At 38.4% G+C, this 21,488-nt stretch overlaps 1 protein-coding gene across 7 annotated transcripts in view; it reads right to left on the bottom strand.

Annotated features, from left to right (window-relative positions):
* Positions 1-21,480, bottom strand: part of ACADSB (acyl-CoA dehydrogenase short/branched chain) — a 29,448-nt gene extending 7,968 nt beyond the window's left edge. For 2 of the 7 annotated variants that reach the window (XR_015706791.1, XR_015706792.1), the window contains exons 1-11: positions 21,374-21,480; positions 16,700-16,859; positions 15,675-15,775; positions 14,673-14,879; positions 14,047-14,217; positions 11,594-11,719; positions 11,099-11,191; positions 8,419-8,508; positions 6,801-6,938; positions 6,005-6,104; positions 4,786-5,329 (exon numbers count right to left, since the gene is read on the bottom strand). Coding sequence is in view for 1 of the 7 variants with exons in the window: in XM_087767222.1 (XP_087623348.1) it covers positions 5,259-5,329; positions 6,005-6,104; positions 6,801-6,938; positions 8,419-8,508; positions 11,099-11,191; positions 11,594-11,719; positions 14,047-14,217; positions 14,673-14,879; positions 15,675-15,775; positions 16,700-16,859; positions 21,374-21,427 (1,311 nt within the window). In the remaining 6 variants the exon portion in view is untranslated. Of the gene's footprint in view, positions 1-2,055; positions 5,330-6,004; positions 6,105-6,800; positions 6,939-8,418; positions 8,509-11,098; positions 11,192-11,593; positions 11,720-14,046; positions 14,218-14,672; positions 14,880-15,674; positions 15,776-16,274; positions 16,420-16,699; positions 16,860-17,310; positions 17,439-20,513; positions 21,158-21,373 lie in introns of those variants that run through there. The other 5 variants (XR_015706794.1, XR_015706793.1, XR_015706795.1 and 2 more) reach the window with 5 other exon arrangements.
* Between the last annotated feature and the right edge of the window lie 8 nt (positions 21,481-21,488).

The following is a 21,488-nucleotide window of genomic DNA, read 5'->3' as shown; positions in this document are numbered from 1 at the left end:
TTAGGGGACCCGGAGGGGCAGGGGATACAAACTCAACGTGAACTCATCCTATTGCAGCTCCACTCTTCCCTTCGTTCTGTCTATGCTAGGAAAGAAAAGTTGTCTCGTAGCTGGCAAACACTGAGGCATTTTGTGGTCTGCCTGCCAACCTGCATTTGGCCCTAAACCAAACAAGCAGCACCACTCCGTTTCAGCTCTTCCCGCTGACGGGCGCTGTCCCACCATGACCCTCCAGCCATCGTTAGATGAAGCAAAGCTCCTTTTAAGTCCTCCTAATGTCGGCGAGTTGACCTCTCTCCTCTGTTAAGCATACCCAAAGCAGTCCAGCCCTGCCTTATCTGTCATTTACAACAGATGTTTTTAAAACTGTCACAAATAGTGACAATGGTTTGTGTAACACTTCAAACCGACTGTAAGACCTCCAGGTCTGGCTGGGTAGAAAGTAGAATTTACTTTTCAGTCCATATATCCTAATTTCCTGGTTAGGTGACCCCCAAATAGCACAAGCTGGCAATGTGGAAGTTGGGGATTTATTGCTGTATTTTAGGTTTTCCTGTTACTATTTGATTTTTTTTTTTTTTGGTACGAGAGCGGTTACAGCTTGTAATAGCTTTCCTTTCTTCAGAGATCCCTGCAAGATGTTTGATGAACATATGTTTCTGCATGTTCAGAAGTCCTCATTTTGTATATTAAATAAACCCAGTTCTGAATGTGCTGGTTACTTGGCTATCAAGACACAGCTTTCTGTCAAGTGGGAGTGCTTTTTCTTTAGGATCTTCAGTGAAGTCACCTTGAGATTTCTTTATAGGTATAATCTTCCAGTATTAGGAGCTCTACAGCTATTAAGATACACAGAGGAAAAATATAGTTTCAGAAAGATGTAAATCCAAATGATCTTGAAAGACAGAAGAATATATAAAAATGCTGTGGCTGCCTGTTGAGACCGTACATCTTTCTGATTTATATTTTAAAGTGGTTTATCAGAAAAAATGTTACATTGTACACTGCATGTTCTTTTGAACATTAGTTTACCAATACGAATCAACATTTGAATGCTCTGATCTATGAAACAAGCTACTAGGAAACACAGTGGTTAGTTCTAGTCACCAGATGTATTAGACAGTTATTGCACATGAACAGAATATTTTTAGAGGATAATAAACGCCAAGATTTCAAAGCAGCTTAATAATGTCTCTAGTATCAGATAATGAGAAATTCCCTCAATGCCGCTAAGCTGGACTTTGTTAATTATAGCAACTGATCTTCCAACTGGCATATTTAACTGAAATAATTATTGTCATTCCTATCTGTTAGCCTGGAACTCTGGATATGCTGTGCATTGAGGTTTGGCTGTCTCTGGTGTGGGCTCGGCAAGACCTCTGGCGTACCCTCACCTGCACGTACAGCCGACCACGCTACGTAGCACGAGGCAGCCAAATCCAGAAGCATAAGACTACTAACCGTGCCTCCTCACCTGGACCTAGACCAAGGAGTTACACTTCAGAGAAGCCAACTCCCTGCAAAGCCATCTGCAACGACTGTATTTCAATACAACATGAAGTGACAAATCACGTGAAAATTCTTTGGGAATCGTACACTACACGTTCATCTGCCCGTCAGCTCTCACTTGATTTGTGCCTCCGCCAACAGTTTGCACAGGGATAACGTAACAGGTAAATATTTATGAAGTATTTGTGGTAGCTGTTAACCGCTTTCACGTAATTCTCTTAGGAGAAGGTCTATGACAGGGTACACTGAATACATTCTGAACGTTTCTTCAGCTTTCATGTCTTCAATAAGCAAGATCAGGAAAGTCAGAGAGCTGCTTTCGAACCAGCCTGGGTTTCAAATCGAGCTTAGCTTGGTAGGAAGAACTTGAAATGTGTCTCTCACCAAAAGATTTCCAAATGGATATGCAATAACATTTTAATTAGCAGATTCTTTACATAGTGAAAGGCTCCCAGTGAACAATTACTTTGTATTTCACATAAGCCTTTTCTAACACAATCTTTATATGGGGAAAAGAAAATATGAAAGAAAAACCAACAACATAGAAAACGTTATATAAAATGTTGTATTTGAGTATTTCCCATGTAGCAGTTAAACCTTTCTGTGGAAACCTGCCTCAGACCTTTATCACAACCCACAATAATACTAAAGAAACCTGACAGAAGATGTATTCATTCTCTCCTAGTACAAAAATTGCAAGATCTGGGACACAATTTAAAATGACAGATTATCAGAGAACCATCACCTGATGTACAGGATTAGCACTGTATCAAGTCAAATAAAAAATTCAGGCACTTTCAATACATTCTCAACACAGGTCTTTTCTTCTAACCGTGGAAGCCCAGATGCAACATTTGATACCGAAAATGCTGTTCCAGGGCAACAGACTAGATTGACTGGGCTGACTAAGGGCATATAAAGGGAAAACTCGCTAATATAAATACATATGGTGTATAAAGCAGCTTTGAGTCCTGTCGTTAGCACAGAAAACCTCACAGCGTTGGCAATGCCAGCTCTGCAGCCCTGCACCTACTGGTGCAGCCAGCCACCATCAACAGTGCCCAACGTGGAAATGCGATTTATGACAATCCATAAATGCCCGTCCCAAACTGAACAGGGGGTGGGGAGCACTGGCAGCTCTGAACAGCTCCTGGACAACAGCACGGCACATCTTATTACTAAACCAACGTCTGTGTTAGTGCAGCAACAGAATCAGATTTAAGGGGATGAAACAAGTTAACTCTTCCCGGAGTCAGCAACCAGAATAGCTAATGCTCTCCACAGTGGTACGTGCCCTTTTAAAACAACGATGAAAGAAACTCAGTGGTTATAATTAATGTGTGCGCATATTCCTCCACAGAATTTTGTAGACAAAAATCAATACATACATTTCTTTCAAAAGTTATTGTGTACAGAATACAGCATATAGAACCGAGACACGTGAACTATTTACAGCTGTAACATTAGTTAAAGTCTTGACCTTGCTTTTCTGAGAACTGTTGAGTAGTTGATGAGGCTGTTCAGGTTGTTTGCTGGACTATGGCATCCGAGTTCAGACTGTAGGAAATCACATTATTTTGATTTTTTCCTGATTATTTTTTCAAATGGATACCTGACACAGTTCTACACAAAGAGATAGTCCTTTTGCATCATCCTGGATATCCAGCCTTTAACAGTCCTTCAAAGAGCTCTGTGCTTTCCTCCATAAAGGTTTGGTTTTAGCACTATGTTAAGTCAGTTAAGTATTGCCACTCGCTTCCTAGCCTCATGCAATACTGCAGAAGCGAAGCTCAGACAGTATCTCAAACTAGGAGACTTATTAAACAGTATGAATCAAAACCTGATCTCTGCTGACACTCATGTTAGCAAAGCAGGCTGAACCACATCAGCTAAGGACTGCCTCACATTAGCACAACTCATCACATTAATCAATGCTAACTCAAGCATTTTGTAGTACGGTTATGATAATTTAGACTCACAGATAGACTATGTTGAGCAGAATAACTGTAGATAACTGTTGTGGTGTCTGTAGTCTTAATACTAGTCTAACAATCTCCCCAGCCGTTTCAGTTCAGCTGAAAGAAAGCCTGCAAACAACCTGAAATGCATGGATAATTATAATAATGATACTAATACTAATGACAGCAACAATAATAATGATGCTAGAAGAAAACTTCAGAAATTATCTAGTCCACACTCCAGCTCTTATATTTTTGAAAAATCTCACAGCTGTTGATCAAACTGATATGGGAGGGGCTTTTTTTATTGGCATAAGGATAATTACCACATTAATTCTTCGCCTATCAACAGGTAAAGTGTGTATGGAGGGGGAGTAATTTACTAAAGTAGCTACTTCCCTTTGAAGCTGACAGAAAGTCAGAAAACTTTTTAATAGTGCTTTTCCTCCTTGCTTGTTTCTTTGTATAAGGCACTGCAGTCTGCTTGTTTTACAAAATTGTACTTGTTAAGTGTCATTTACCCTAGCTGAGTCTCAGCCTGTAACATTCTAAGCTCCACTCGAAGTGAATCATCAGTGACTAGCAAGCTTTAAAAATGAGATTCCTCTAAGTCAGCCAAAACCAGAAAACGAATCCTTCCCTCCCAAAAACACTTGAAACAAATTGCCAATTACAGCAATTATAATGATTTTTCATATATTAAGCTTTCCGTCTCTTGATTCTTAGTTAATTAGTTCTCCAGCACTGAAGAGGTTTCTGCTGTAAATAAAATGTCTAATTTTAAAGCAAACAGAGAGGGATAAAAAAAGCCAAATACTTTTCAAAATCCCCCTCTCTTTCTCTCTCTCTCAAAAGGAGAAAAACTTTGCCAGAGAACCACTAACTTCCATGAGCGAGTCTTCTACCTCCCAGGAAGGCTCTGAGGATTAAAGTTGGTAAAATGCACTGAACATGAAAAGGCCATTGCGAGTTAGTATCACAGCATTCCTATTACCTAGCTTATATCTCTGTCTTTTTGCAGAACTACTAGAGCTTTTTTTAACCCCATTTCACAAAGATTTCAACTCAACCTTTTATGAAAGGAGAACTATAAATAGCCTCTTAGATTAAAACCCTTAACAGCTGAGAAGGCTGGAAAGGGAGGTAGATATTATCCACCTTTCAGTACTACAAATTGGGGCTGGAAGGGCTTAATTACCAAGAAATACTTAAGAACACACTAAGGACTGCTATAAAAATTACTCCAATTACAGCAGCTCCACAGACATCACTCCACCTTGGAGAGAGGAAACCATCCCTTCTATCTCTTTCCACATACCTCTCCGGTACCCCATGCTAATAAAGGGCATCATGAACAAACAGCAGCTTCATGCCATGCACAGGTCTGCTGCACATGTGGAGTCCTTTCTCCCGGGTGGCTTAACAAACCTTTCACGCCAGGCGAGCCAAAGATTTGGCTTCTTTTCTTTTCACTTTGAAATCTCAAAGTGGAGACACACTGTTTGTATAACCTAAAGCAACAAAATAATTTCAGCCAAAGTGTTAGCTTAGAAGAGTCTCGGGCAGAAAGAAATACTTCTAACCCATGATTTGGATTTGAATGTGGAATTCATGATTTCACATGAATTAAACGCTCACTGTCCTGAAATGGGGAATTCATGGTTCTCCTTATGATTTTGTCTGTGATGATGTATTCTTATTTATGATTTTTGTATTTACAAATAAAAGTGTAATTCACAATGAATGTTTAGCGAAATGATTTCTGTTAACAGTCAAAAAGTCCTTATGGTTTCAGTATTCCTGCGCTAAGCTTTTTGCAATGGTGCTCAACTGGATGTTTGAAGTTCCTTCATATATTGTACCTGAAATCAGAAGAAAATAAATTAGAAGACTATAAACCCACAGTGAGTATATGACCAAGATTTTGTTCTAACAGTCCAGTTAGAACATTTACAATTACAAAGTGAAGCTTTACTGAGCAAGTTCTAGAAACAGAATTATTGTTTACATAAATGTTCATATTTTATTATCTGTGACAATTAAAATACTTTTCTGCTGGTACAACATAATGACAAGACATTTTCCTGAAAAGCAATTCATAAATAACCAACAAAATTTAAATATTTACAAATGCTATCAGCAGTAAAAGTCAAAGGGTAATATTGTTAGAAATGTCAAACTGTTAGGTCCAAGGATTAGAATGGTAAACAAGGAAGTTTTGAAAATAAAGCTCCACATAGATTCAGATCTTAAAGCCAAAGAAAGTATTTTCAGTTTTTTTGAACTGGAATTTTCTTAATAGAACGGGACACAATGTGCGTGTTTGTATTTTATCGGTATCTAATTAAACATTGTAACTAGATTTACATGGATGGATATTTATACCTAAAGTTTTACCTTCCCATATCTGAGCCTTTGAAGCAGTGTTGATGCCAGTCTCAGGGAAAAAATATGTTAAAAAAATTGCCAGTCGTTCATCCTCAAACTTTAATACTACTAGTGCTACAAGAAATATTTGTTAAGAAACTATCACTCACCTATCTTGCAGTCACGATAGTACTTTTCTATTGGATAATTTTTGGTGAATCCAACGCCACCCATCCATTCAATGCATTTACTAGTTGTCAGTGTTGCAACCTATGAAAATAGTTTCAGAGTTACAATTTCAGGATTCAACTTCATGCAGGTGGTAGTAAATTTTATTCTTTGTAGCTATTTAAAGCAAAAATGAAACAGTAATTAAAGCAGTAACAATAGAACAAGTGGGAAGAGGAAGGACTGATATTTTTGTATTCATCTTATTTCTGCAAGTTATTTTAGAAAAAAATTGTCATTTTTCTAAATCAGAGGACATCAAGAATTCACTAACCGTTACTGCAATAGTTCATATGCTGCACTATGAAAAAGACTAGCAGCAGTATGCAAGACAGCAGTTACAAAGAGGCAGAAGCAATCTGGTTTTGAGTCCCATGAAGACTCGCAGTTGTGACCAGCAGAGTGGAAATGGTCACAGATGGAGTCTCACCATACCATATTCTCCAGCCACAAACAGAGAATTCTGAGAGAATGAAATCTCTCTACGTGAGTGAAAATACTAATTCACTTTCTCTTTTAATGTTGCTTGTTTTTAAAAATTTTATTTAAGGGTGTGAGCGGTTCGTTCTTTGGTGGCCTACTTTACATTCCACAGACGGACTGAGAAGGAGAAACAAGGTAGAAGTACATCCAAAGATCTCACAGCAAAGCATGAATTACAAGTTATACGTTCAGTAACGGAAGAAACGTTTAAACAGCGATGAAATAAACCCACTGAATAAAGAAACTGCAGGTTACCTCAGCAGCGTAGTATTTGGCCATGCTGGCCTCCTTTATGAAAGGCCTTCCTGTTTCCGCAAGACGGGCTGCGTTGTAGGTCAGCAACCTCGCTGCCTCCAGCTGCGTGGCCACCTGAGCTATCTGGTGTTGCATCCCCTGTCATAAGCACGCCACAAGTCAGACAGCACCAGTATCTAGTACTCAACCGGAATTTCTAGCAAGAACCATTCTTTTCACCCAGGAACATACCTACACTCAAAAATACAAAATCTAGATGGACCAGTAATTCTGCACATCTCTGCATCTATGACATCAACGCTGGAAAACCTCTGGGCCACCAAGTCCTTTCAGGAACTGCACTCCCATTTTCTCCTTCCCTCTTCTTGGATTCAGGAGTACTGGGGAGCTTCTTGCCTGACTGGCTGGATGGGAGGGTTCAACATGAATCTATTTGCACCCATGAATATCAAGGAAAATTTCAGCCAAATCTTAACGTTCTTCTCAGCACCAGAGACACAGGTAGGTCAAAGCTCTGAGCTTAACTGAGAAAAACTTGAAAAAAGTACCTCTTAAATAAAGTGGAGAAATAGCAAGGTGACAACCACTTCTTCCCATGTCCCATAACCATGAGACGAAAGTCAGGGGCAGCATAAAAGTGTAGAGAATGGGACTGATGGATGGATTCAAAGGGAAGGAAAAAGGTGATGGAGCTCACCTCTAAATGGTAGGTATTACAGAAGCACAGGCTTATTTAGAGAGACCCAAACATTACAATGATTGAAAACGAACATTTAGTTGTCTAACTTGCTCCTAAAACACAACAGAATCTTTCATCTTATTAGAGCATGAACACTGCTCCCTAAAATTTGCAAAAACATATATGCAGGTCAAAATAACAAAACGATTCTGCAATTATAAATTCCATTTCCCATTCAAAGGACACAGTTCCAATAATTTCCTAGATATCTGTGGGTGCTTCCTAAAATTTGTATAAATTATGAGTAGTACTAATGTTCCTTCCCTTCATCCAAGATGTAGGTTTCTTTTAACAAGAAAATTACTACAGTAATTACAATTATATATCTTCCTTATTAAACTATACATCATTTTTGCAACAAAGAGTCTTTTTCGTTTTAAGATGCAGATATTATCATGAAAACTAAATGTCTTTGTATAACACAGGAAATCTAATAATTCAGTTTTCCTCATCTTTTTATAATTTCTAGTGTCTCCAGAAAAAGGCCATCCCCTACATCTCATGAAAGTGTATAAAAACTGGAACACATTCAACATACTGTGATATTAAAATCAGAAGAGAAAGGGGTTCCATGCCTATTATTTTCAAAGGCAGTGAATATACTATCAAGGAAGGAGTCATGTTAATAGTGTTTTGAAGTTTTAAATGATTTATATGGTACTTGCAAAGGCACACGGCACTGAATTTATATGTTTTACACAGCAGATGAATACTCATCTGAAATTCTTTTGAAAAATTCTTCTCAAATATTGAGAAGTAGAGATGTGACACAAGGTGGAGCACAAATTATGCAAATCAGATTACTCATTTTACTGACTCCATCTACTGTGGTAACTACTACTCTCTTGGAGAAAACCTCTCGTGTTCATTAACAAATACCTGGAAATCGAATATGCTTTTCCCAAACTGGACTCTCTCCTTCGTATAGGGAATTGTATGGTCAAAACACCCCTGTGCCAGTCCTAACATCTGTAAGAAATAAGACATCTTGAGGTGAGTTAGGACAAAAAAACCAACCAACCTTGGAGGAATAAGACAATTCCATACTATTCCATTCCTGAAAGAAACTTTCTTACTAAAGGCAAAATATTTCTGAAAACACTATCACTAATTTTTGAACAAAAGTTATGGGTCAAATATTAAGTGTTTCTGGTAAAGTCCTTCATTATATGGGAAAATTACTGTAAACTAAAGATCTATAGATCTATATTACACTGTTAAAGGAAAAATAATCTGAATGATTACTCAAAGCTATTTTCATAGCAAAAATGATTTCTCATTTTATAGAAGACACTAGACTGTCAGAATTAGCAATTTATTTCAGAAGTTAGAAAATTAGTACAGTGGAAGGAGAGATAACATTTGTTCCAGCATTGCCTAGAAAAAGAACAACTCAACAGAACAATTTTAGAAGACCATTGTCTTTTCACACACTCTCTTCACTCAGCAGCAAAGACAGTAAAACACAATTGTTATCTTGGGAGGATAACGTCTGGGAAAACTGCACACGAACATTTATAAAGAAGTAACTCGCATCTACCCTAGTGTCTGGTTTGTTAGCCTAAAGAAACATTATGGAATCTGTAAAGTAAACTAGTTTTACGTTTTTTTAACTACTAAATTTTGAGTGTGTTCCATTCCAAACCAGATAGTAAAGAAAGGACCCTGCCTTTCATGTATCTTGGAACACGTAGCTATTAGTAAATAAGATCAGTTGGTTTAATTATATAACTACCATCCATCTGAACTCATTCTTTCTACCTAGTTTCTTCCCTATGAAAAACAGAGATAGGAAATTAGACGAGGGGAAGCATCAAACAAGAAAAAAAAAAAAAAAAACAAAAAACCCAAAGGGAAATGAATGGCATGAAGAACTATCAAAAAGCAAGGCAACAGTATATGGTAAATTTGGAATCTCATAAAACTTTCCTAAGTCAGGAGGGGATACTACAACGTGGCAGTCAGCTGTCACATCAAGCAGCTTATGTCAAACTACTTTTAATGGTGTACAGTAGCGTATGGGTATTTTTGGATAGACCCACATATTAAGTTGAAAGCCAAGGGCCCCAAGAAGATTAAAAACAAGACTCTGACTGGGTTCAGACATCTACTCCTTAATCATTTAAGATTCTAGGAATAAAACCCACAATACACAGGAAAATGAGTATGTGGGAAAAGAGCATAAGAAAATAATACCATCTGCTGCTAATCAGATTTGTTGCCTTCTTATATAAACTGATACAGATGAACCAAGTATATCAACTTCAGCACCTGTAACAAAATATGCAGCTACCTTGCACTAAAACTACCTGAAACTGTTTTCACAGCCACAATTACATTTTATAAGATGTTCATTGTCTTTTAAAACTATTATTACCACAAAACTAAATTCAATACAGGGCTTTGGAACTGCCGTTCTTGTACATTCAAGTACATTTCTCTTCATTTGAAGGTGCCAAGAAAGTGGTAACTAAGATTTAACAACTACCCGACCTTAACTTTTAATCAGGTTATAAGTGTAACTTGGAGTAATTAAGAGTAAAATCCAGACCATGTATTTTAATGCCAGAGCCTCTTATTTGTTTTTCTGGGAACAACGGGGCCCACAGCCGTAGTTTTTAAATGACATATCAGACAAAGTTTAATCACAGATAATCTTTAGAAATGATGAAAAAGCCAGCCCATTTAGCAGCACAGTATACTGCCATGTGGAAAGTCTAAATTTCATGAGGCCTATTACTTCTGGTCTGTTTGCAAACTAGGGCAAAAGATAAGGGAGATTGGTAGTACAGACATATTTCACCTTATACAGCACAAGTACATCCACAACAAAGTAGAAACAAAGAAAAGATTACTTTCAAAAGTAAACTAAAAATACAAAAACTTTCCATAAGTCATTTTATTATAGGGCTGAACCTGATTTCCACTGAAATCAGCAGCAATCTGAGATCCAAATTGAGTTTACAACAAAATACAACATTTTGAAATAACTCCAAGGTCAGCAAATGTTTTCCTCTAAGATGCCATAAGGTGCAATTTTCAAACACAAAAATGAACTAGGACACTTCTGCTAGAAAAAATCATATTTATTTTAAAAATAAGTTGACTTTTAAAAATAAGTTGTTGGGAAAACATCAGTTAGCATAAGGTCACATTTGGCAATTGCATACAATCACAGCTGGAAGCATTAATGTTATACATTTCAGTGTGTTATATTTTCCAAAGCTAGTTTTCTTTGTAAAATAAATTTGCATAATGGAAAATAAAAATGTTGACATATTTCAGCAGCAATAAGTTAACCACCAAAGACAAACTAATTGCCATGTAATGTTTTCTAAATCTATTGCTTATGTCACCAAAGGAGAATTTTACCATTTACAGTTGTTTCAGTATTTTACCGTAACTTAGATGCAGGAATAGTGACATCTAGTGGCAATTTAGTTTTTAATAAAGTATTTTCTAAATACTTTATTCTTATTAGCTTTAAATATTTTGTAAATGTCAATCCAAATTCAAAGTTATATACTGGTTGTATTCAGTATTAAACAAAATCACCCACCTGTGCAGCAATACCTATTCTGCCGGTATTCAGCAGTCCAATCGCATGCTTATAGCCTTTTCCAACCTGTCCCAGGATATTGGTCGCAGGAACCTAAAGAATAAAACCACGCAATTATTCCTCTTCTATTCTGCTTTGCAACTGCTAGCACGGTTCACAGGTGAATCAGTGTACAGGTTTTATTTAATGTTCCTCATAAGTAGAAGGCATAAAACTTAAACCAGACATGATTCCTACAATATCTGATTAGAACATTTCCTGATACATGTGATTATAAACTGATGATTGAGAAAATCTGTATCAAAATTTAAGAAATCTAACCCCCCTCAAGACTTCTGTGAAAGAATAGGGAGGAAAAAGTTAAAATATGCCAAACAATCAGTATGTCTAAGGAAAAAAAAAATATTGGGAATTTAGTTAACATTCTTTCCTTATATGTGGTCAAGCTCCAATTACACACAAATTATGCTTCAATAGCTAAACAACGTACAATACCTTAACGTTTTCAAATGTTACTGGGCAGGTAGAAGACGCTCTGATTCCCAGCTTGTCCTCCTTCTTCCCTATATGTAGTCCCTCTGTGTCGCGATCTACTATGAAGCATGTAATTCCCCTGTATCCCTAGGATGAATTACAAATTAGTCAGGAACTGTTTCTTATACTAATATCAGCAAATGGTGGTCTAAATATCTCATTCCACTACAGAAATTTTACACCTGCTTAATACTATATTACTAGATAAAACACTGGCACCATCATCTGTTCCCTCTATGTCTGCTAATTATGGTTTAACAAAGGCCAGAGATACCTTCCTATTAAAATATTCCATTCGGAAAACATAATTAGAACAACCTTAAAAGTTCTCTTGATAAGACAGGGGACTGGTATTATGGAAATGAAACAGACAGGACTGTAGTGCCTGTCTGTACTGGAAATCACTGGGAAAGCAAGTTATGGCTGTGCAGTGAAGCTACTGCTTACTGTTGGAACATATGTCACAGGCAAACAATGGACTGCGAGAAGACATAGGGTATCTTTAGACTAAAGTGGTCAAACAAATAATGGCTCTAAACCCATGTCAGATGATTCTATAGGATGCAAGATTTTACTTAAGCCCAATTACTTCAGCTACTCTTCTCATGGAAGGCTGTGTATATACTCTTCCTTTTAAGGTTGTCCAGAGTAAGAGACTGATGAGACTGGCGCCACTGGGAACCGTGCTGAAACATTCAAAGCGCAGTATAATTGTAAGTATTATAACAGACCTAATCTAACACCCAGAACTGGTGCACACATTCTCCTTGTGATTCCAGTTTGCAGAACATTGATATCACTGTCTCTTCACTTTAGAGAGGTAGTGGGAATATAATTAATAGTCTGAAATCATTATGATGGTATGACGGTTGTTATCAAAAAGCTCAAAGAGTTGATTTGGTATTCAGATAATGATTTGGACAGGACACTAAATAACGCATCTGAAAACACATAGATTGTACAGCCAATCTAAATTTTGGCCTCTCCTACATACTGGCTTACAATCTTCACATCTTTGAAGCCCTAAACTAGGTTCTCGAAGTACAGAACGGTGATTCCCGATAGCTGTCACTTTCCCTTTTTCCCCTCTGTGTAATTCTTATTCCCAATTCTCTCTCCTTTCCCCAATCATTCTTGCTTCCTCAGCATTGCCCCCAGCCAGAACCACAGCTGTGTCTGTTATGCAACATACTACAAGGTCCATGAGACAAAAATGTGAGGTGTTCCTGGCCACGTTTCCATCTCTTCCTGTCCCCAACATCCACAGCACCTCCTCTCACTAAGCGGGTGACACTGAGAGGCAGGAAAAGTCCTGTGGTTCTTCTGGAAGAGTTGCCTCTTAGGAAAGAGAAGGCTGCGGATTCCACCTCACCTCAACGACAGCCCATCTCACCAAATGGGAGCTGCTAGTGCAGAGTGCACATTTCAGTACGCAATTCTACACTGGTCCGTTCTCTCATTTATACTGATGTCAACTGTTACTTAATCTTTGAGCAGCACTGACTCCTTCTTGAATATTTAAAAGCAAATTTCTAACTTTAAGAAGACAATATATTATATATTTTTAAAATGTTACACTAATACAGAAACGACTCCAGATTATAAGGCAATGCACAACAGTTAACAAATATAGAAACTGGCTTATCAAATATATTTTCATTGTCTGTGGTACTCAAATCACCCAACGGCTTGTGAAGAAATGAGTAAAAATTCAGAAAGCAACACGATATTCAACTGTTCGAGACAATGAAAGAAAACCCCCTCTTTGTATTTAGTGAAAACCTGAAATTTTAATTTTAAAAATAAGTATCTTCAAGTTTTTAAGAAAGAGATACTGGAATAAGTTTAAAAAAAATAAATAAAAGTTGTAAACAATTTAGTTTTGTATTTGATTATCACTCTACTGTATTGGTATAGTACATTTTAAAGCCTGCAGTTGACTTTTCTGAATCTACTACCTATATCCAAATTGGTGACAAAACTTGAAACATGCATATTCAGCTATGTATTTTTTTACCTGAACATACTTTGCTGGTGTATTCTTGTTAGTTTTCCAGTGGGTGTAGCCTAAGCTCTATTTTGCCTTTTAACAATAGCGACTTGTCAGTTAAGTGAGAAGAGTTGGAAAGACTTAGGCTATCTGTTCTTCCATTACTCAGAAGAATACCAATGCACGCTGTGCTCTTCATCTAAGCAATGATGATTCTGACATCTTTATTTTCCCTGGTGGGAGGAATTTATTAAATTGCTCAGCAAGTTCTCAGTTTTTGTCGGGAAGTATTTTTAAAGGTTTGCTGTCAGCTAGGAAAAGGTTCAAAGAATATTAACCTTTAACATCAGAGCATTAATATAAAATCCATAGTCTCATACATAATCAGCTGTCACTGAAATGCAACTATTCTTTACCAACTTACTAAGGACGGATCTGTATTTGCCATCACAAAGAAGACTCCTGCGTGTTCCGCTAAGCTAATCCACATCTTTGAGCCATTGATAATATAGTAGTCTCCTTTCTTTTCAGCCCGAGTCTTCAAAGAAAAAGCATCACTGCCAGATCCAGCCTCCGAAAGACAGAAACTGCCTATCTGTCAATTGAAGGGAAAAACTCGTTTTATTTTCTACTGAACACATAGGCACAATGTATAACAAATTCTGCAAAGAAAATAAACAAGCACAAGTCTCTTAAATTCAAACATTTTAAATTATTGCATCAAAGTAACTAAGTTTCAGACACGGAGATTAAGACTAGAAACACTGTGTAATTACATGTCTCTCAAGGTCAACTGCTTTAAATTTCTTTTCCACAGTAAATTAAATTTTAATGAAACTAATAGGCACCTTTCCACTTTTACCTCTCGGCTGCTGATGACAGGATGTATCTATATCACCACAGATCTCAGCTCTAACCAGCGTTTCAATGTTCACACATATTTTCAAATGCTACAGTCACCCATTTAGTTACTGAAAAAAACCACCCCACTAACATAACTTAACTATTAAAAATTATATTATAGTTTAGTAAAGTGAGACTTTGACTCACTGTATCTTTAGCGACTCTGGGCAAGTAAGTTCTCTTTTGTTCTTCTGTTCCATATGTGATAAACAACTTATTTGTTAGTGTATTTTGGAGTTCACATAGAAGAGAAACAGCTGGATCAACTTTGGCCAATTCTTCTACCACCAATATGACTGAAAAAAATGAAGCTCCAGTTCCTCCATATTCTTCCCCAAGCTCAATACTCATCAGCTGAAATGTAAAAGATACAAACATATCGATCTGTTAGTTCTTGTCACCAATTTGTTAGTCCAAGCTGATACTTAAGAGATTAAAATAAAAACGACAGAATGTAAGCATTTCCAGATCCTTCCCCGAAGAACTGTGTTCCTTCAATACCCTTAACAAAATAACAACTCTTCACAGAAGCTGATAGTCAATTAACGCAAGAAATAACTAACATGTGCAGTATACAGGCCAATCATCACCCTAATTTGATTACATATTCCAGCACAATTGCAATCTCAACACAAGTCTAATATTTAGAGTAGTTGTTGTATAAAATGACATTCTAATCACAGACAAGCTTTAGGTTTGACAGCAGGAAAGGCTAAAATTGAATCCATGAATGATCAACAGGATATCTGCAAGACAAGTCCTTGTGGTTGCCCAGTAAGGACACAGAGGACTCCTGATACCCTTTCCCAGCAACACTTACAGAGTCGTGGTCGTTCTAGCATTCTAAGCAATTATTCTTATCCAATTTAAAAAAAAAAAGTGTGTGTGGGAGATAAGGAACTCAAAGATAAGATGAAAAATGTGGTATGGGAGTGGGAGACATGGAAAGAATATTACAGGAAAAGATGGAGAGTGATAATGCAGTAAAAAAAAAAAAGGGAAATTTGCCCTGCTGATGATAAATCCAAAATTAGTTCATTTGAATCATATCCCTCAATCTTTTAATCTAAAAATCTGAAAAGTGCACAGCTAAAGATTCATAAAATGATGCCATTTGCTGAAAAAAAGATTAAGTAAAAGTGTGCAGACCCCTTGTTCAAACAATCCTTGTATTACAGAGTCTTCCATTTTTGAATTCTCATCCATTTTTTGTACCAAAGGTGCGACTCGTTCCTGAGCAAATTTTGTCACTGTAATGAAGAGAAGAAAGGAAGTGTGTAAGTATTCTAACACCTTACCTGAAGATCAATATAGCAGTAATATGGTACTTCTGACAGGTTATGCATGTATTCCCTGACTCTCCCAGACAAGTTAATAAAACGACAAAAAGTTGCCTGAGTGAAACAAGGTAACGTGCCACAAGGCTCAATTATAATTTCTTTCTGAACTCAGCAACAACTCTCTAAACGGAAACAAATACTTCCTATAAATTAGAAACTTTGAAAGCATCTCAGCAACACTAATGTAACATTAGTTGACCAAAAATTATTGAAAATATTTTAAATACACCCCTTGTTTTGTTAGCTGTATCTTATTTCTTTATAAATTAAACCTGCAGTTTGGGAAGATGGTCTCAGGCTTTAACATACGCTATTTTGAGTGCACAAAGCCCTATAAATAAGACTGTTTCTGTTTAACTGGAGCCTTTTATAAGCTCTGTCCCAGATGTGCAGGTCCTCACTCTTTTACCTTTGCTCTGAGGATTCCTTCTGAAACACTGTCTTCTTCATGCAGGCCTGGCTGCGTGGCAGACGCATCACATCTGTCACCCTTCTGGGTATACCCAAAATCTCTGAAAACCAGCTACAGCCGCTAACTGTAGCTGAACTAAACACTTTAGAAAGGGCATGAGTCAATGCCAGGCAACTTCACTTCTACTACAGCAATAGTTTTAAACAGTTAATATTTATTTATGCAGAGTAAACTGCACTGTGGTATGTGGAACTGTGCTATGGTAACATAGAAAAAGAACATTACTCTTGTGAACTAAAGCAGTTTTAACATTAACTATAATTAAACAACAATGCTTATTAAATAATGAAAAGAAATTTTCAAGCTAAAATTTTCCTTCTGATTAGACATTTCTGAATTTTAACCACACAGACAATAGGTACCCATATTTTTCAGCATCATCTCCTCTTCAGTGAATGTTTGAAGCGGAGCACAGACAACTCCATCACTGGCTAGATTTGGCATGAGTTCCGATTTGGAGGATCTGAAGACACATGGGGAAGCCCTCCAAGGACCCAAGTACGCTGGCAAATTTCTTTTCAGCTGTTGACAGTAAATACAGAACATGCAAACAGTTAATAGAATTTGTATTTGTATACAGACAGCAACAGCAATACACAATTTTACCCAGCGTTTTTATTCAGTAAATGAATAGGAAACATAACTTACAATCAATGTCTAGTTTGAAAGGTTTTGAGAAGATGTAACCCCCCCCCAGTGTCCTAAAAGAAAATATCCTTTAATTACTCTTCTTTTAAGGCCAAACAATTTTCTTTCTGGAAGTTTGCTAACACAATGTTATTCTACAAAGTATTCACAAACATTAGTTTTAGTCAATTTTAGTGTTTACAGCAAATAAACCCTGCTGATAGTATTTATTTTTATAAATGATCTTGGAAGTCTGCTGCAGTATTTATAGTAGTAAGTGTATATTTTGACAGAATTAATATCTTCACTAACAAATATGGTAAGAGTAAATGTGAAATAGACATACGAATGTTTTTTACAGAAGACCTGTCAACTTCAGTGATAGACTTGGCTTTCTCCCTGGTCTTCTAGGGGCCAGCAACTCTTGTTTCTAAAGCAATCTGATAGCACTTCATCTGGATGATTGGTATTTTGCTGTCAAAGGGCATAATTTTTAACATCACTGTGGATTTTTGTATTCAAACTGAGTTCTTACGCACCACTTCATGATTTTCAGAATGAGCACACATTTCATAGACAAAGCCCTGGCATTTGAATGCCTCTATATAGTTAATTTTTATATAGTTTAAATCCTACAGTTAGTATGTTGATAGTACTATGTAATTAATAATTAACGTGTCTTATTTGGTTGATTTATTAAAAAAGTACAGTAAGGAACTAAAATTGAGTGATTTATGCTTAACCTCTCCCCCTTTGTCCATGATATCCAACAATCTCAAATGATATCAAGAGGCACTGGTTATCCAACCAAGAGAGCAGAGGTATTACAGAGTGTTTTACTGAAGGGGGAATGGCGTTAAGCATATATGGCAAAAGTCACAAAAATGAGCAGAACAGACAGTAGCTTTTGGGAGCAAGCTACGCATAGCGATTGTCAGGTGGGTGGACATAGACACTCTGACAGGTAATTAGCTTTGTACCTTGGAGAACTATAAACTACTTACTCAAGTATATAACAACAGGCTTTAGAAAGGAACACGTTTGGTTTGAAAGTTAATATACTTTCTAACCACAGAATAATTTCTTAGAATTTTTAAAAATATTAGCGTAATGCATATGATCTAGCTCAAAAAGTAACAGGCTAACAGTAGCTAAACTGCTGCAAAAAGTATTCTTGAAAAGCAGTACTCAAAAAAGAAGCACAGTTTGACTGACTGATCACAAAAAAGGCAAGACAGAAAAATGGCTTTGCTCTTATAGCTCCCAAAACCCAACTTATTCTGTGGCTAACGTCTACAGATCAGATCTTTGCTACAGATATCCATCGCTATTGCTGTGTCAGTCTAAAGCGTGCAGATATTAATGTCTTACCAAGATAACTGCTGACAGAAATCCCCAGTAGAGACACAGCTGTGCCATAAAAATAACATGTATACGAGCATATGCCTGCCAACATACATTTTTGCCAGCACGCACTCGTAACCCCACAGCGAGCAGACCGACTGACTGTGTCGTAACCAGACTGCTATTTAGCTCACAGAACGCAGGACAATTTTGCAATGCACACTGTGACAGCAGCATTCCTCAGAAAATGGCAGAAGCTTTGGGGTCAGGAAGTAAAAATTCCTTTGATCCTTCTAATAATTCACTCTTTCATGTTGGCTTTCAACACCTGTCATGTCCCTGGCTGAAGAACTGATGTAAAACAGATCTGTGGACTCCTTTTTTCTTAGAGACAAGATGCATAAGTCTATTACAGTAAGGGAACTCCGACTTTAGCACAACCAGTAATGCATGACAAAAAAACCCCACTAAGAAGTGGTAATGTAGAAAATAAATATTGCTGTGAACATTCAATGTTCATTCACATTCAACACCCCTGGTCACATAAAACAAATAATGACTAGTGGGGCTGATTCATTAATACATTGGATGATCAGCAATAGCTGCAACACTTTCAAATGAAGACTAAGTTATGGAGTCACCGTAGGTCTTCACAGAAAAACAAAGAAAGAGTTGCTTTAATAGACAAAACCCAAGGGAACCATGTTCTGGAAGCTGTCAGTCAGGAATGAATTATTCGCAGAGCATCCAGCTATGGTAGGGTCACTCAACACCCAGATGTGTAAGACTATTAAACATCCACCTGCGTAAGTCCATATTCTTAGCAAGGCCTGAGAAGGGAAAAACCTATGTATACACACAACACACACACATATATATATTTAACACAGTATGCTTCCTGAGCAGTTATAGGATTACAAATCACACATACATTCTCCTTCTTCAACTACTTTATTTACAAGTACAAAGAAAAGAGCATTTTTCTTTCATGGTGGCATAACCAAAGACGAATCACTGAGAATATTTCACCAGTATTGACCAAAAGCTGTCAGGAAAAATGCGCGGTGCCTTTTTAAGAAGACAAAACTTTTTGGAAAGCTGCAAGTAGGTATGCTCAGTAGGCAATAAACCAGTACTGTTGAATCAACAACTGGTAGCACTCTGGGATTACCTCTACTTTCATTTGACGGCACCTGACACTGGGATGTAGAATTATCGACCACATAACCCACCATAAGGGGAACACATCACTAAATGCATGCAGAGAACTCTGCCCTGTCCAACACAGGAAGCACGGATTTTGTAGATCACAAAAAATACACAGATTTTTCTCCTGTTCTTTCATGAAAATGGGAAACTGGACAAACTTGATTAAAAGCAGCTCAGCGAGGCCAAGCAGACGTGCACAGGGCTGTACTGGCTGAGAGGACCTGCCAATAGCCTGACTAGCAAGCAGCAGCTTTCAAACACAGCAAACGGCTCAGTGTTTGTTAGAGGTTACAGCCATTATAGCAGGCCTGCTCTTGGCAACAATGCCAAAGGTTTTGAGAAAGTTAGGGCTCACCCCAGGCTTTCCTCCCTCCCCAGAGCTTTCACTTGGAGGCTCTTCCACTGCAACCAACCCACTCGAGAGCGGCAGAGAAAGGTGCCCTACTGCGGCAGGAGAAACAAAGGCAGCCCTGAGTGCACACATGCAGATACGGTTTGATAAACACTTATTTGAGACCCGACTGACATGGTGCTAGAGGACAAAAGGAATATTCGTAACAAGGTTACCTTGAAAAGTCCTAAAACCAGTAGGATAGACCCAAGGCACAGGGCTTACATTGGCAACACCCACGCACAGAGCAGCAACCCATAGGTATGCCAGAGTAATAGCACATTTTAGAAATGATTTTTTATTTCAACATTTAGATTAAAAAAAACCCAAGTCACTACATTACTGTTAACATTTTTATTCTCTGAAGTCATGCAGTCACATAGTATTACTAACTTTCAGACAGTTATTTAGAGTGCATGTACATTACTCAAATGCTTTGCTACTGCTTCCCTGCTTTTTTTTTTTTACCCCTCTTTTTCTGTAGGTAAGGTAAAGATTTATGCTGCTACAAGATTCAGACTGCTTGCCCTACTAAACACACGTATTTGAAAATTGGTTTCTGGGTTGCTGATAACATTGATTTTTCTGTTTATCTCAATTCTTACCTCCACTTCAGCTCTTTAAAGATCAGTTCTTTTGGTTTCCTTCTGTTTGTTTTACAATCTAAAACGAGATTTTAATGCTGGTGGACCTGGGAGCACCATTAAGATATAAATAAAAAAAAAAGGCCAAAGCAATATATTTTCCTAAGCTCACTCTGCTGTCCTTGATGACTTCCACTCCTGTATCAGTCCTAGCTGGCTCCCAGACAGCTCCTATTTCTCAGCAGAGAAGCTCCATCACAGGAAGCTTGCTTGCCCTCATTTATGGCGTTGGCTTTCTTTATTTCAGTTGTCACAACACAGCCACAAGCTGCCAGAGAAGGCCCCAGGCCAGCACGTCTCCTCGCTCTGCACGGCAAAGGCATGCGTGTGGCACAAGCCCAGGTTTTCTGCTTGTTTCCTTTGTCTTTTGATTACCCCTACAATGCCAGGAGTCTTTTGCCTGCTTAGGTAAGCAAAGGAGACATCGGAGCACCTCTGCTGCTGGGACTGTGCCGTCCCCTCACAGCCCCACCAGCCGCGGGCTGCTCCAGCTACAAGCCGTTTCACAAGACCTGAAAGAACCTTCCTTAGCAAGAAGTTATCTAACACCACCTCTCCGCACAAAAAAACGCAAGACAGGAGGAGAAGAGGCCTTTCCAAACCCACCCTCACCCCCTGCAGAGCTGCACTTGAACGGCCCGAGCAGACCCCACGCCCCGTCAGCTCCCAGCGAGCGGCTCCCCGGGGACCCCTTCGCCAGCCCCTCGGGCAGCCGTAACGCGGCGGTCTGAGGCGAGAGGAGGCGAGAGGCGAGGCGAGGCGGGTTCCCCCCGGCGCCCGGACACCCCCTGCCCGCCGCTCCCTCGGCAGCCCCGCTTCACCTTCCCGCAGCTCCCCAGCCAACGGCCCGCCGCCGCCGCCGCCGCCGCCGCCATCTTGGCGCCCGTCCCGCCCACCGGTGCGCAGGCAGCGCGGCGACCGCGGCGAGGTCTCGCG

The sequence above is a fragment of the Nipponia nippon genome, unplaced genomic scaffold (assembly GCF_047370975.1).
Source record: "Nipponia nippon isolate SJK-2023a ecotype South Korea unplaced genomic scaffold, ASM4737097v1 scaffold_3, whole genome shotgun sequence".
In the NCBI taxonomy this organism is placed as follows: domain Eukaryota; kingdom Metazoa; phylum Chordata; class Aves; order Pelecaniformes; family Threskiornithidae; genus Nipponia; species Nipponia nippon.
This window is presented reverse-complemented; position numbering and strand designations above follow the sequence as displayed.